General features: G+C 49.0%; 1 protein-coding gene across 1 annotated transcript; it reads right to left on the bottom strand.

Moving 5' to 3' along the window:
- Positions 1–10,991: 10,991 nt before the first annotated feature.
- Positions 10,992–11,916, bottom strand: C15H21orf140 (chromosome 15 C21orf140 homolog). The gene has a single exon (XM_025989430.2). It carries the CDS (start codon positions 11,914–11,916, stop codon positions 11,158–11,160), a length of 759 nt encoding a protein of 252 aa, XP_025845215.1. The 3' UTR covers positions 10,992–11,157.
- Positions 11,917–13,480: the final 1,564 nt, after the last annotated feature.

Genomic DNA, 13,480 nt, shown 5'->3' with positions numbered 1-13,480 from the left:
AAGGAGACCCCCAGATTCAAGAGGAGTGCTACTAAGATTTTTGGAATCAGCACCTAACGGGCTGAGACCTCTATTAAAAGATGTGTGTTGTCTCACTTCCCTCGAGATCAGCGTGCATGTGGGATGAGGAAGCCGGAACCCTAGCCATACACCTGGTCGGTGCAATGTGTGATTTGGTCCCTTTGCTGGTGGCCCCGTGGAAAATTTGCATGAGTGTACAACTGACCCTTGAACCACATGGGTTTGAACAGGGGGGCTCAGAAGCAGCTTTTATTTTTTCAGTAAATATAGTACAGCGCTGTAAATGCATTTTCCATGATTTTCTTAACATTTTTTCCTCTAGCTTACTTCAGGAATACATTATGCAATACATATGCAAACCATGTGCTAATCAACTATTTATATTAGTTGGTAAGACTTCTGGTTAACAGTAGGCTATTGTTTTGAGGAGTCAAAAGTTAAAACAGGTGGATTTTTTATTACACAGGGGTTTGGCATCCCTAACCTCTGCGTTGCTCAGGGTCCAACTGTATATTAATAGATGTTCAACCCACTGTGGCCCAGATTGGTGGAACTTTGAATTTTAAACGAGGCATAAAAGGAATTCTAGGGGTGCCTGGGTGCCTAAGTCAGTTGAGTGCCTTGGGCTCTGGTCATGATCCTGGGGTGATCTTGGGGTCCTGGGATCGAGCCCCACATCGGGCTCCCTACTCAGCGGGGAGTCTGCTTCTCCCTCTCCCTCTGTCCCTCCCCCTGTTCATATTCTCTCTGGTTCATTCCCTCTCTCAAATAAATAAATAAATAAATAAAATCTCTAAAAATAAATAGGGGCCCCTGGGTGGCACAGTGGTTGAGCGTCTGCTTTGGCTCAGGTCATGATCCCGGGGTCCTGGGATAAAATCTTGCATCAGGCTCCCCACAGGGAGCCTGCTTCTCCCTCTGCTTATGTCTCTGCCTCTCTGTGTGTGTCTCTCATAAATAAATAAGCAAAATCTTAAAATAAGTAAAAATTTAAAAAAAAGGAATTCTATTTTTCTTAAGTTTTACTGTGATTGTTAGATGCTCTTAATCACAATTTAGAAAGCAGAGTTTACATAGGACCAAATTCTAAGTACAGAATTGATCTTGACCCAACAAGCTACAAATCCCCAAATAGTCAATGTGGCCTGGGTCTCATGGAACGTGAACAGATGCCAGAACAGAAGGGTAACGCCCCAGCATTTCTGCACCGTGCCCCTGCCCTACTTCCCTGACTTGCTCAGGTGGAGCCAGAACTGACTCTGGTTCCATGACCAACCCTCCTGCCTTTGTCAGGAGTGCCCTCTGCAGCCCTGCAGGCGGCCCACCCACCCTGGTCTGGGAACTCTGCTTCCTTCTCTCTCTGCAGGTCTAAGGCATCACTGGCTCCCAGCATGCCTGGCGGGATACCAGGCAGCTCACCTGGTACTTCTGGGCACCTTCCCTCCCATGTGCACTCCCTGCTGTGTGCTCATAAATCCGAGGAGAGTGGCTGTTTTCCTGGAGAATCTAAATATGCCTAAGCAGTAGGTGGTCATGTTTATTTTAAACACAGGTGCTTTTCTAGGGGGACTTAAAACTTGGTTTTGGAAATCGTGGAACGTGGGGTCATCTTGGAAAATTTGGTAGAAAATGATGTAAGGATTGACCCTAACACTGACTGCACCCATGGGTTTTTGTGTTTTTTTGTACACACGAGTTTTTGTTGTTGTTGTTGTTTTTCCAGTCCCTATTCTCATATACTGTCTTCTACCACTAGGAGGAGACGATTAACACCACTTGGAGTTACTGATGCTCCCACTCCATACACTTGACGTCAGTAGATTTATAGTTTGAGTTTAAAGAATCGGTTGGTTGGATGCAGGCGTGCATGAGCGAATGTCGGTGGATAGATTGGGAAAGCCCACAACCAGGACACCCCCGCCCCATGGAGAGCTAGCACCTCTCTGGACCATAATTGTGAGCAAATCCATAAGGAGACCACCTCCACCAGCACCACCACCAGCACCACCCCATAGCTGAGAGATGTTTCAGAGAGCATAAACCGAAATCTGTGTCCTCTACCCACAGGGAAGCCCCACGATCCCTTACACAGATCCTCTTTAATCTTTAATTAGACACGTCCTAACACCTTTTCATTGGTTTCAAGCTTGCCAGGTATTGAAGTACCTTAGAGCAAGAGAAGTGGTCTTGCCCAAGCAGGTGGATCCTGAGAATTCACCGTTCGATCCCCCCCGCCCCACACCGGGAACACCACACAAGAGGACGTTATGTTCACAACGATGACCTTAGTCGTCGTAGAGCCTAAGGAAAGGCTCTGCTGTGTTCAAGTCCTCTGCTTCACGAGGCCGAGACACACGTAATGTATTTCAGGAACCGAATAGTTCCAACAAAAAAATCCCGGGTGCTTTAGAAAGAGGTCACCTCTCCCCAGACAGTGTCCAAATCATCATCTCTAGGGAAACGCAGCCGTCTAAATGACTCACTCCCGATGAATTCCAGATGCCCGGGCCTCGACAGCAGAGTGTCTCCCCTGACTTGATTACACGGACGCTGCTTGACATCACTGTCCCGTGCAGGTCGCCTGTGTGTCAGAGTGAAGTCGGGGGATGATAGAGAGTCTGCAGCGAAAGGAGAACTGAGGATGGGTTCTCCCCCGTGAGAGGCAGTTTAAAATGCACATTCCTGGGCCAGACTCCAGACCCCCCCCCACCCCCCGCCGCTTCAGAACATGTGGGAGAGACCGGGAATCTGTGCTGTGAACAGCCTCAGAGGGTCCCAATGAGGTGGTCCTTGGACCTTCTTTTGAGCTTTATATATATATATATTTTGAAGATTGGTTGATTGACTTGAGAGAGAGAGAGAACAAGCAGTGGGGAGGGGGAGAGAGGGAGAAGCAGACCCCCTACTGAGCAGGGAGCTCGATATGGGGCTTGATCCCAGGACCCTGAGATCATGACCTGAGCCGAAGGCAGACGCTTCACCGACTGAGCCACCCAGGCGCCCCTTCTTTTGAGCTTTAAACAGACAGAGGGAGATGAGCCCCAGGAAGCTGAGTCTGGGAAAGCACATCCAGGGTGGGAGGATGACAATCAGGAGACAAGGGGGTGGCGTGACTCCTCTCTTGGCTCTTACTCCCCCATGTGCCTTATTTCTGTTACCTCCACCAGCTGTCATTATCCCTTGCTCAAAATAAGGAAACTGAGGCACACAGGTGCATCGCCCTGTCTAAGGCCCCCAGGTGGCAGGAGGCAGAGACAGAGGTTAGGCTCCGTAGATCAGCCCTGGGGCCCATACCCTTCGCTCCTGTGGATGGAAAGGGGGTGTGGGCACGAGTCCTGGTTCGGAGTGGCTGGGGGCTGGGGTTCAGGGGGCAGCGTGAGCTGCATGATGGGGGAAGAAGCCGGGCTGCGGTGAGCTGCGGGGCTGGGAGGGATAGAAATGGTGCCGCTTGCATTATTATTTCAAGTGTGTGTGTGCGTGTGCATGTGCGTGGGCGTGTGTGGGGGGTGGTGTCTACAAAGCCAGGGCAGAAACATCACTGAACCAAGTGCTGGTTAAGAATCACCGGCTGGTTTTCAAATCATGCGTTGAGTATTTATCTTGTGCTTCCCAATGTTTGGGACACTCGCTGATGTATGGATTCTTTTTTTCCAATTCACTTTGTCCCATTGGCTCAGATTTGTTGTTTTTTGTTTTTTTGTTTTGTTTTGTTTTGTTTTGTTTTTTTCCGTTGGCTCAAATTTGGAGGTACTTTCCCGGAAAACACGGCTGATAACTGGAACACTGTAGAAGTGTCCTGTGAGGCCAGCTCCCCAGCAGGCTGCAACCTCCCGAGGTTGGGGTGGGGGGAGACCCCGGGAGCCCAGGGGAGGGCAGGACAGAAGGGGAGATTTCTCTGGCCGGAGGAAGCAGGAGCGTGATCAAGGCTGCAGGGGACGGATGGGGGCATCTGGGGGCCAGGCACTGAGGCTCCTGGAAGCCCCGCTGCTGGCCTCGGTTTCCCCTCTGGTTTGGCACAAGGCCTTCTGTTCCCAATGTGGGGGTGCTGCGGGTGCAGCGGGGACCCAGTGTGGTGACCAGAGTCCCCAGGGGCCAAGCTCCGCAATCCCCTCTCCCTCGCCTTCTCTGCTCAGGTGGACGCACCTTCCTCCCTGTGCCCCTGAACCTCGGTGGCGTCTCCCCGCTTCGGGCTGCCTGCGGTGTCAGCAGCTCGGCCGAGCTGGGAGGGAGCCCAGCTGTCCGGTGCCAGAGTAGCTGATCCAGGGAGCGAGCCCAAGATGGAAGGGTTCAGCCTTTAAGTGCTTTCTCGGAGGTTCGGAGGGAGCACAAGCAAGAGTCTCAGCCCGAGGAAGGGCCAGGTGGCCTGCCCCGTGTCCCCTCAGGATCCCCCATCAGGGGTCAGTGGGGTCCACACCGACCAGCAGCCGCTGGGCTCCCTGAAGGGAAGGTGCTAGCAGTTTTAGGGACCCTAGGCCACAGGGAGAGAGGCGGGGAGGAAGGTTCAGGAGCGGAGAAGGACTGGGGACTGGGTCAGAGCGGGGCAGTGTCCCCAAGCCTTCCCCATGAGGACATCTCAGTAGAGCAGCCTGAAGGCCTGGCCCCGGAGCCCAGGAATGAAGGTGCCAGGCTGGGGGTGCAGATGGGTGACCTGTCAGAGGCCCCGGGGCCCGGCTGTCACCACGTCCAGTGTGGGGGGGCGGCTTCCCCTGTGGGCCCTGGAAGACCACACGCCCTCAGTGGGACAAGTGATACCTCACAGCTTAGACGGGGAAGGGCGTCTTCCCGCCCCGCAGGAAGCCCGGCCTGGCTGTCCTCCCCCATCCTGGCCCCGCCGTTCTGCTCCCCTTCCTCCCAGCACACGCACCTCCGTCACACGGCCACGTGTCGCACGCACGCTCCCACACACCCCACACGACACGCACGCCTCTGCCACGCAGCTCACGCACTCACATTGCACACAGAAACTCACAGCTCTCACGTGGTGTCACACACACCACTCTCTCAGCCTTACACACTCACAAGGGGTCTCACACCCCCCCACGCATCTCTCTCACACACGACTCTCACACAGACTCTCACGCCCACAAAATTCTCCTATGGTCCCACCCTCACACCTCACCCACATACTCCCAGCCCGCCCACAGTCACACACACAACTGTCGCACGACCTATACTCATGGTCACACACGCATCTCACGCACACGCCTCTCTCAGACACCATCTCATGTGTGTATGCACAACTCGCACATGGTCACACTCATTTCTCACACATACGCTCACACACTCACTCTCACCGCCCCCCCCCCCACCCTGAGTGTGAGGGGGTTAGATCCTACACACTTGTTCAAGCTCCCGCGTGCCTTGGCCTTTTCTCCCTGTGATGAGATCCCCACGCTGTCTCAGGTCCCCGCCGTGTCTCTATAGCTCTGTCCCACATTCCCAGCACCTCACTCCCTGGCCTCGGAGCCTCCACCACCCAAACCTCTAACATCTCATTGACTGAGAGATACCCCCACCACCAGACTCTGACTGCCTCGAGGGCCAGAGCTTGTTTTCACTGGGACCCCTTTTCCCACCACACACAGAAGGTGCTGGAATGCCAATGAGCTTTAAGTGGAAGTGTTATGCGGGACTTCCAGGAAGGCCCCTTAAAAAAGGGAACTGATGAACTCTTCTTCCTCCCTTTCTCCTTCTTTGCTGCCCAGAGTGCTAATGCAATGGCCTGTTCAGCAGCCATTTGGGACCGTGAGGATGGAACCAGGTTAGGACAGTGGAGTAAACAAGATAGGGATCTGGATTCCTGGATTCCTCATGGATCCAACATATCAGCCTTCAACTAGCGCCTTGGCACTTCTTAATTTTTGGCGGTGGAGGTGGGGTACCTTCTTATCTCTGTGGTTAGGTGTCCACTACTCACAACCTGACCTAATCCTAACCAACCCATGAAGCCTGCTAGAGACAGGTGATCCTTGATAAGAAGACGTGGATTCTTGTTCTGACCCTCCCATCACTACAGGGGTGCATGCCCCTGGGTGAGTCAGTTACTGCCTGGACTTGTCTTCATTTATAAATGACCTTAATGATCACTGGTCTGCCTATGTACAGGATGATCATCTAAACTGAATGAGGTCAAGTGTGTAAAAACGGTTTGTATGTAGAAAACAATCACAAATGGAAGGAGCATGTACCGCCTGGGTAGGCAACTGAGCCCCGATTGGGCAGGTGCGGCTCCATCAGCCCAGCTGAGCTTGGACCTTCCTTGGGTAAACAAAACAGGATCCACTGGACATCCAGCTGCATTTGCCTGTTTTATGTTTGGGCTCATTTTAGGACAGCCCATTCCAACACACCACCTCTTTGGGAGTCACCGTGCCATGGAGAGGGGGTGGGGATGTTGTTGGTGAAGGTGAGGTCCAGAGAGGATGGGATGACTCATCAACTAACCTCAGAAGGACAGCGGTGCCACCAACATCGTGAAACCTCTTCCAGAGGACTTGTCCACACACGCAGGATTGCTGTGCCTTGTTACCTACTGTTAGGGTTCATGTAAGCACCGCACATGGTTGCTCTTGAAGAGTCCTGGCTATGCTCACCACCCTCCCTGTCCACCCTACCAGATGAAACTTCTTATTATCATTAGCTGCCTGACCTGTCACAGATGGTCTTAAAAGAAATGCCAGAGAACAAAGTTCCTTTGATCAAAGTGTCTTAAGATGTGTCTACTCTCATCATGTTGTGGTGATAAAAAGCAGCAAGAATTTCCCTCAGAGAGAGAAAAGGAGATGAGGTCAGTGACATCAGGTCTGCTTGTGGGCACACTTGCTGGCCCTTCAGCCTGGATTAGAATACTAGGAGCTTCTTGGAGAACACAGGCAACACCCTTTTTGAACTTGGCCACAGCAACTTCTTGCAAGATACATCCATGAAGGCAAGGGAGACAAAAGCAAAAATGAATTATTGGGACTTCATCAAGATAAAAAGCTTCTGCACAGCAAAAGAAACAGTCAACAAAACTAAAAGGCACCCTACAGAATGGGAGAAGAGATTTGCAAATGACTTATCAGATAAAGGCCTAGTATCCAAGATCTATAAAGAACTTATTAAACTCAACACCAAAGAAACCAACAATCCAATCATAAAATGGGCAAAAGACATGAAGAGAAATTTCACCAAAGAAGACCACACATGGCCAACAAGCACATGAGAAAATGCTCCGCATCACTGGCCATCAGGGAAATACAGATCAAAACCACAATGAGATCCCACCTCACACCAGTGAGAATGGGGAAAATGAACAAGGCAGGAAACCACAAATGTTGGAGAGGATGTGGAGAAAGGGGAACCCTCTTACACTGTTGGTGGGAATGGGAACTGGTGCAGCCACACTGGAAAACTGTGTGGAGGTTCCTCAAAGAGTTAAAAATAGACCTGCCCTATGACCCTGCAATTGCACTGCTGGGGATTTACCCCAAATATTCAGATGCAATGAAATGCCGGGACACCTGCACCCCGATGTTTCTAGCAGCAATGTCCACAATAGCCAAACTGTGGAAGGAGCCTCGGTGTCCATCAAAAGATGATGGATAGAGAAGATGTGGTCTATGTATACAATGGAATATTCCTCAGCCATTAGAAATGACAAATACCCACCATTTGCTTCGATGTGGATGGAACTGGAGGGTATTATGCTGAGTGAAGTAAGTCAATCGGAGAAGGACAAACATTATATGGTCTCATTCATTTGGGGAATATAAAAATTAATGAAGGGGAATAAAGGGAAAGGAGAGAAAATGAGTGAAAATATCAGTGAGGGTGACAAAACACGAGAGACACCTAACTCTGGGAAACGAACTAGGGGTGGTGGAAGGGGAGGTGGGCGGGGGGATAGGGTGACTGGGTGATGGGCACTGAGGGGGGCACTTGGCATGATGAGCACTGGGTGCTATGCTTTATGTCGGCAAATTGAACTCCAATAAAAAAAAATTTTAAAAGTAAAGGTAAGATTAGATCCCAGGAAAAAAAAAGAATAATAGGAGCTTCAACATGCGGGGCACTCAGGAGGTGCCAGTCACGGTGTAGGGGCATGGCTTGTGCTGGGTGTTTTAAAGTCCTCAGCCCTAGTTTACCAATGAGTTAACCGAGCCTCAGGGAAGTGAAGTAACTTGTCCAAAGCCTCATAGTTAATAAGCTAGAAACTTCAGATTCCAGTGAGGTCTACCCACTTCCCAAAGCCCAGTGTACTTTCCATTACTTCCTGCTGGAAGTTTCCATGCTTAAGCATGGAAGCATTAAGCAGCGTTTCTTAATTATGCATACAGTATTATGTAACTAAATCACACGTTAAAGGGGGTCCTTTTGATCTCTCTTGTATTGATGTCTTTCCCCTCTTTGCCTTCCTAATGAGTAAACAAGGTCCCAAGGGAATAGGACCCTCAACTTTTTGGATCATTTTGGTTTTCAAAAAAAAAAAAATAGCTCTTCTTGGTTTATCATATTTGTCTGAGAACCTTAAAACCCTTCCATTTCTTTCCCCCTCGTTGCAAAATAATGTCCTTGCAAGGTATCCTGCTTCTTGCTCAATTTTGTGTTGAAATATCTTTTTGTTGTGCTGTCCACTTGGAGGCGGGCGCCTTGTCAGCTGTCAGAGGTGAGCCTTTTGCCACGTGAAGTGTGGGAGAGAAAAACAAAACGCTGGGCTCCAGTAACAAAGCCAAGCATGGTGCTTAGGTACGTGGGTGTTAGTCTGACTGGCTTGAGTGACCTCAAAACATCTCGGCTTAAAAAAAAAAAAAAAATCTCGGCTTCCTCACCTGTAATGGCTGAGCCTCCATGGGGGGGGGGGGGGGAGGTTATGGGATTAAATGAACTGCCCTATAGTAGAGAGGCAGCATGAATAATGCCTGTATGTGTGAACGCTGGGTTTGAAACTTAGCTCCTCCACATTGGAGTGAGTTACATGATCTCTCCATGCCTCAGTTTACCCCATCTAAAACACAGAACAGTGGCTCCTCCATCACGGTCTGTTGGGAGGACTAAATGAGTTAAGGAGGTACAGCTGTGAGTGCTTATTACTACGTAGATCTTGGGTAGATGTATCATAAGCGTGATATAGGGGCCAAGCACACTCATACCCCCAATCCGAGGCTAGTTACCCTGGGGCCTGCACGGTGCCAGTGTCCCGAAGTCACCAAGGAGGTTTAAGTCCTATTCCCTGCTCTCAAGGAACCTAAATCCTAAAACATAGGTGAAACAGGTAGCAAAAAAGACTCACAGAAGTGTACCACACAGTAAGAGCTGTTTCACCAGGTTGATCCTGGTGGAGAACGCTGTATTTCAGTTGACAGAAGACTTTCTAGCATCTACAGGCAGCTGAATAATGGTCCCCAAAGATATCCAGCTCCTAATCCCTGGAACCTGTGAAACGTTACCTTACGTAGAGAAAGAATCCCTGCAGATGGGATTAAGTTAATGATTTTGAGAGGATCCTGGATTACCCAGATGGGACCTGAGTGCCACCACGAGTGTCTTTACAAGAGGGAGGCAGAGGGGAATTAGGAGAAAGTAATGAGGCTACAGAAGCAGGGATTGGACCAGTGTGGCCACAAGCCAAGGAATGCCAGCAGCACCAGAAGCCAGAAGAGCGAGGGATGATTGATTCTCAGAGCCTCTGGAGGGAGTGCGGCCCTGCCCACATCCCGATTTCAGCTGAGGGGAGCGGATTTCAGACTTCTGGCTTCCAGAACTGGGAGACGGTAAGTGTCTGTCGTTTAGGGCCACCACGTTTGTGGTAATCTGTTACAGCAGCCACAGGAGGCCAAGAGAGCTGGCTGGCTGTGACGTGAGGTGTGTAACAACTGAGGTTGCCGGGCTCTGGGGGGTTGGTGGCTGCAGTTGCAACTGGTTCATTCCCCGGATAAAACTCACGACAACAAAACGATGCAGATACGTCCACCACTTGACTGCGGAAAATCACTGAACATCTCTATTCATCGGACCGCATATTTCTAAAAAGAATCCAGGGAGGCTCTGGAGGAAAACAGGACAGGAAGACAAGCAAATCATCTGAGGCTTTCTGCAACTGGCTACCAGGAACCTGGCCTCACAATCTTATCTATGGGCAATTCTGTTAGGGGTTAGGCAGAAATTTTCATGAGTTGTTTTTGACACCCTCTGGATTAGTTATGTCTGTTGTAAAATTACTGCCTCAACATATGTAAGTGGGAGTGAAATTTCTGATATGTTTAATTTCTGATATGTTTATAACTTTTTCTATAAAAGTTAAAAAAAAATACCACCCGCAAATCCTTACAGCCCACATTGGCAGCAGCTTTAAACCTGAGTTAGGTGTGCTGCGCCAGCCACAGGTGTCTTGGCTCTCGGGGCCCCAAGAGGCAACTCCGTGGCAAAGTCTAACGAACTCCTGGTAGGACTCGAGGTGTTGGGCTGAAAGATTGGATAAGTGGGCTCCACGGACCCCGCTCACTTCGCCTGTTCACCCACCAAGTCCCAGGTGAATCAATCAACTACTACAGCTCTCCAGGTGCCTTAGTGGGACCACCAACTTGTCTTGGAGCATCTGGATGGGATTTCACCTCGGATGTCTCTCATTCAAACTTTGACACTGTTTTCTCCAAGCAATGGGAAGCAAAGAGCCTGCTCAGCCGCTGTCTGGACCACTTATCTTGCTCATGGCAAACTGGCTCCCTGTGGATTGTTTTGGTTGGCTAAAACTAGTTGGCACGCCATTTCCAACTCTTTGGTGACTACACACTTGGCTCTTTTTCTTTCTGACCTAAATTTTGATGACACAACCTTTAGCTCTGCTCACCCCTGCTCATCATCGAGCTCCTTTGGGCTGGACTAGTCATCCTCCCATTAGCAGAGCTCTCAAGGTGGCCTCAACAAGATGGGAGTCGAGATCCCTAATTTACCAACAAGCTTTAATGGAACCCTCAGTAAACATAGAGCATTTTTCCAGCACTTTGCCAACAGCCTTAGAAACCTTGGTCCTCACAGCATCCCCGTGAGGCCGCTGTTGGAGTATCTTTGGCTGCCGTGGTCCAGAGTCGAGCCCAGCAGAGTTGGTAAAGACTATGCCCATAGCATGGTCCCAACTGTTTGTTAGAGGAGTCACCCTTAAGAAAATTTGCCAAGATAGTAGTTTTCCCATCTACGTACTTTGTTGGTTAGTATTTTCCATTTGCTTGGGTTTATCCTTCCAATCCCCTTGCTAATTAAATCGCTGAGAAGTATATACTGGTAAGAATAGACATTGTCAATGTACTGCAAACAAAACTCCTTTCTGTTATTGATGATAAACCATTTCAGAGAAGACCAGGCTGAGTCTAGAGGGTTTAGGTAATTGTAAGGGGAAGGCAAAGAGAGTAGTTCATGGCCACAGGACTTGGCTACCTCAGGGCAACACACAATGCTCATTAAGTTAATGACTGATGGGACACGGACCCGGGCCTCCAGCTCTGTGTCTTCTTTTGGCTTCATCTTGTCCTGCTGCCTTCTCTCTTTGACCACAATGGCACACTTGCCGTAGGCCTTCTTCACCACATCGCAAAACTCAAAGAAGAGGCTCTCTTCCCGTTTGATGCATAACTCATCTCTTAGGAACATCCGATACTTCCAAGGCACCCATCCTTGACTACTACTAGCATGCACAATACACCAAGTTGGAGTGTGCATGAAGTACCCATCACTAAGATCTTCTTCTCCAGTTACAAGACTTTCAGAAATATCAGTTTCTCCAAAATATATGGTCTTAAATCCATCATATTGCAGTGATCTCAGGCTTTTCAAATATTGGAGACATTGCTTCCTCCTGATGCTATCAAATGGATTTCTGCTAATGATGTTTCTTAAAAGAGGACTTGTAAAGTGAGGCATGGTGTCTCCTCAAGTGATTTTAAAAGTCTGCATGTCTCCATCTGTGCAGATCTGGCAAGAGTGGCATGATGACCTCACAAAGGGCTTTCTTACAGCTAGGCCTGTCACATAGATACACTTTGAATTTTGAAGCACCATGAAATGCATACTCAGTACAATTTTTTTTTCTGGCTTATATGAATGGGAAATGCTAACCATAAAAAAAAAGTTTCTTTGACATCGCTTCTGCCATGGTTTGGGACAGAGATTGGCAGTTGTATTAGTTTGCTAGGGCTGCCAAAACAAAACACTGCAGACTGGGTGGCTTAAACAACAAATTTATTTTCTCATGCTTTTGGATGTGGAAGTCCAAGATCAAAGTTTTGGCAGGTGTGGCTTCTTCTTCTGAGGTCTCTCTCCTGGGCTTGTTGATGGTCACTTTTTTACTGTGGCCTCATATGGCCTTTCGTCTATGTGCATGCATGTCTCTGGCCTAATCTCTTCTTATTCACTAGCCCTGTTGGATTAGAGCCCACCATATGATTTCATTTTACTTTAATCACCTCTTTAAAGGCCATCTTTCCAAATAGAGCCATATTCTGAGGTACTGGGGTGGGGGTTAGGGCTTCAACATATAATTTGGGTGAGGGAGTCACAATCCTACCTACAACAACAATCTTTTAACGGTGAAGAGCCAAATTTATGACCTCTCTCCTTTTGGTTCAGGAAGATCAAGAGGAATATTTACATCCATTCATCCATTCCAAATATATTTACTGAGCACCTACTAAGCACTAGGCATTGTGCCAGGCGCCAGTGGTACAGCCATGACATGTGCAATGAGACCTGCACAGGTGTGTGGTTTAAGTCTGCATATGCATGGAGTTCACAGGTGTCAGAAGAAGGTATGGCAAATAGTATAAGAAAGTCAGCCTGCATGCTTGGGGTGGTGGTTGTGGGAGGGACTGCAGCCACCAAATTCTCAAATTCCTGGGAAATGCCAGGACTTGGGACAAGTCCAAGCAGGTGTCAGGCCACAGTGATGGGTGTGAATGTGGCCCCACTGGGCTGTGTAGGGACGTAGAGTACATCTGAGCACTGGAGTTGTGGGCAGAGCTCTGGTACCAGATAAACCTAAGGGTCAAATCCCAGCTCCACCTCAGTAGCCTCAACTTCTCTCTCTGTAAAATGGGGAGAATACCTATGGCAAGGTATTCAGGCAAGGACCTATGAGGTAGTAAATAGTATTCACTGGCACAGAACTTAATAAGTGGCTGCTGTTATCATTGAGACAGACTGGCTGGAAAGATAGACCCTAAGAGAGCTTGGCAGGGACCGATGAGAAAACAAAAAGTCTTGGAGGGAGGGGCAAAGGATGAGAAAAGAAAGGAAAAGTCAAAAAAGAAAAATCAAGACTGAGGACCACCTTGAAATGAAATAAGTTGTCCACCCCATGGCAAAAATGGAAAGTGTTCCTTTCCTATTTCCTTCCCTAACTCATTCATTTCCTTCCTTCCTTCCTTCCTTCCTTCCTTCCTTCCTTCCTTCCTTCCTTCCTTCTTCCTTCCTTCCTTTCTCTCTTTTT

Source organism: Vulpes vulpes, chromosome 15 (genome assembly GCF_048418805.1).
Source record: "Vulpes vulpes isolate BD-2025 chromosome 15, VulVul3, whole genome shotgun sequence".
Classification (NCBI taxonomy): Eukaryota; Metazoa; Chordata; class Mammalia; order Carnivora; family Canidae; genus Vulpes; species Vulpes vulpes.
Note: the sequence above shows the minus strand (reverse complement) of the source record. Positions and strands in the feature narration are given on the sequence as shown.

Excerpts from the sequence above, each read along its gene's own strand:
- C15H21orf140 (XM_025989430.2), bottom strand. The coding sequence starts at position 11,916 with ATGCCTCACTTTACAAGTCCTCTTTTAAGAAACATCATTAGCAGAAAT.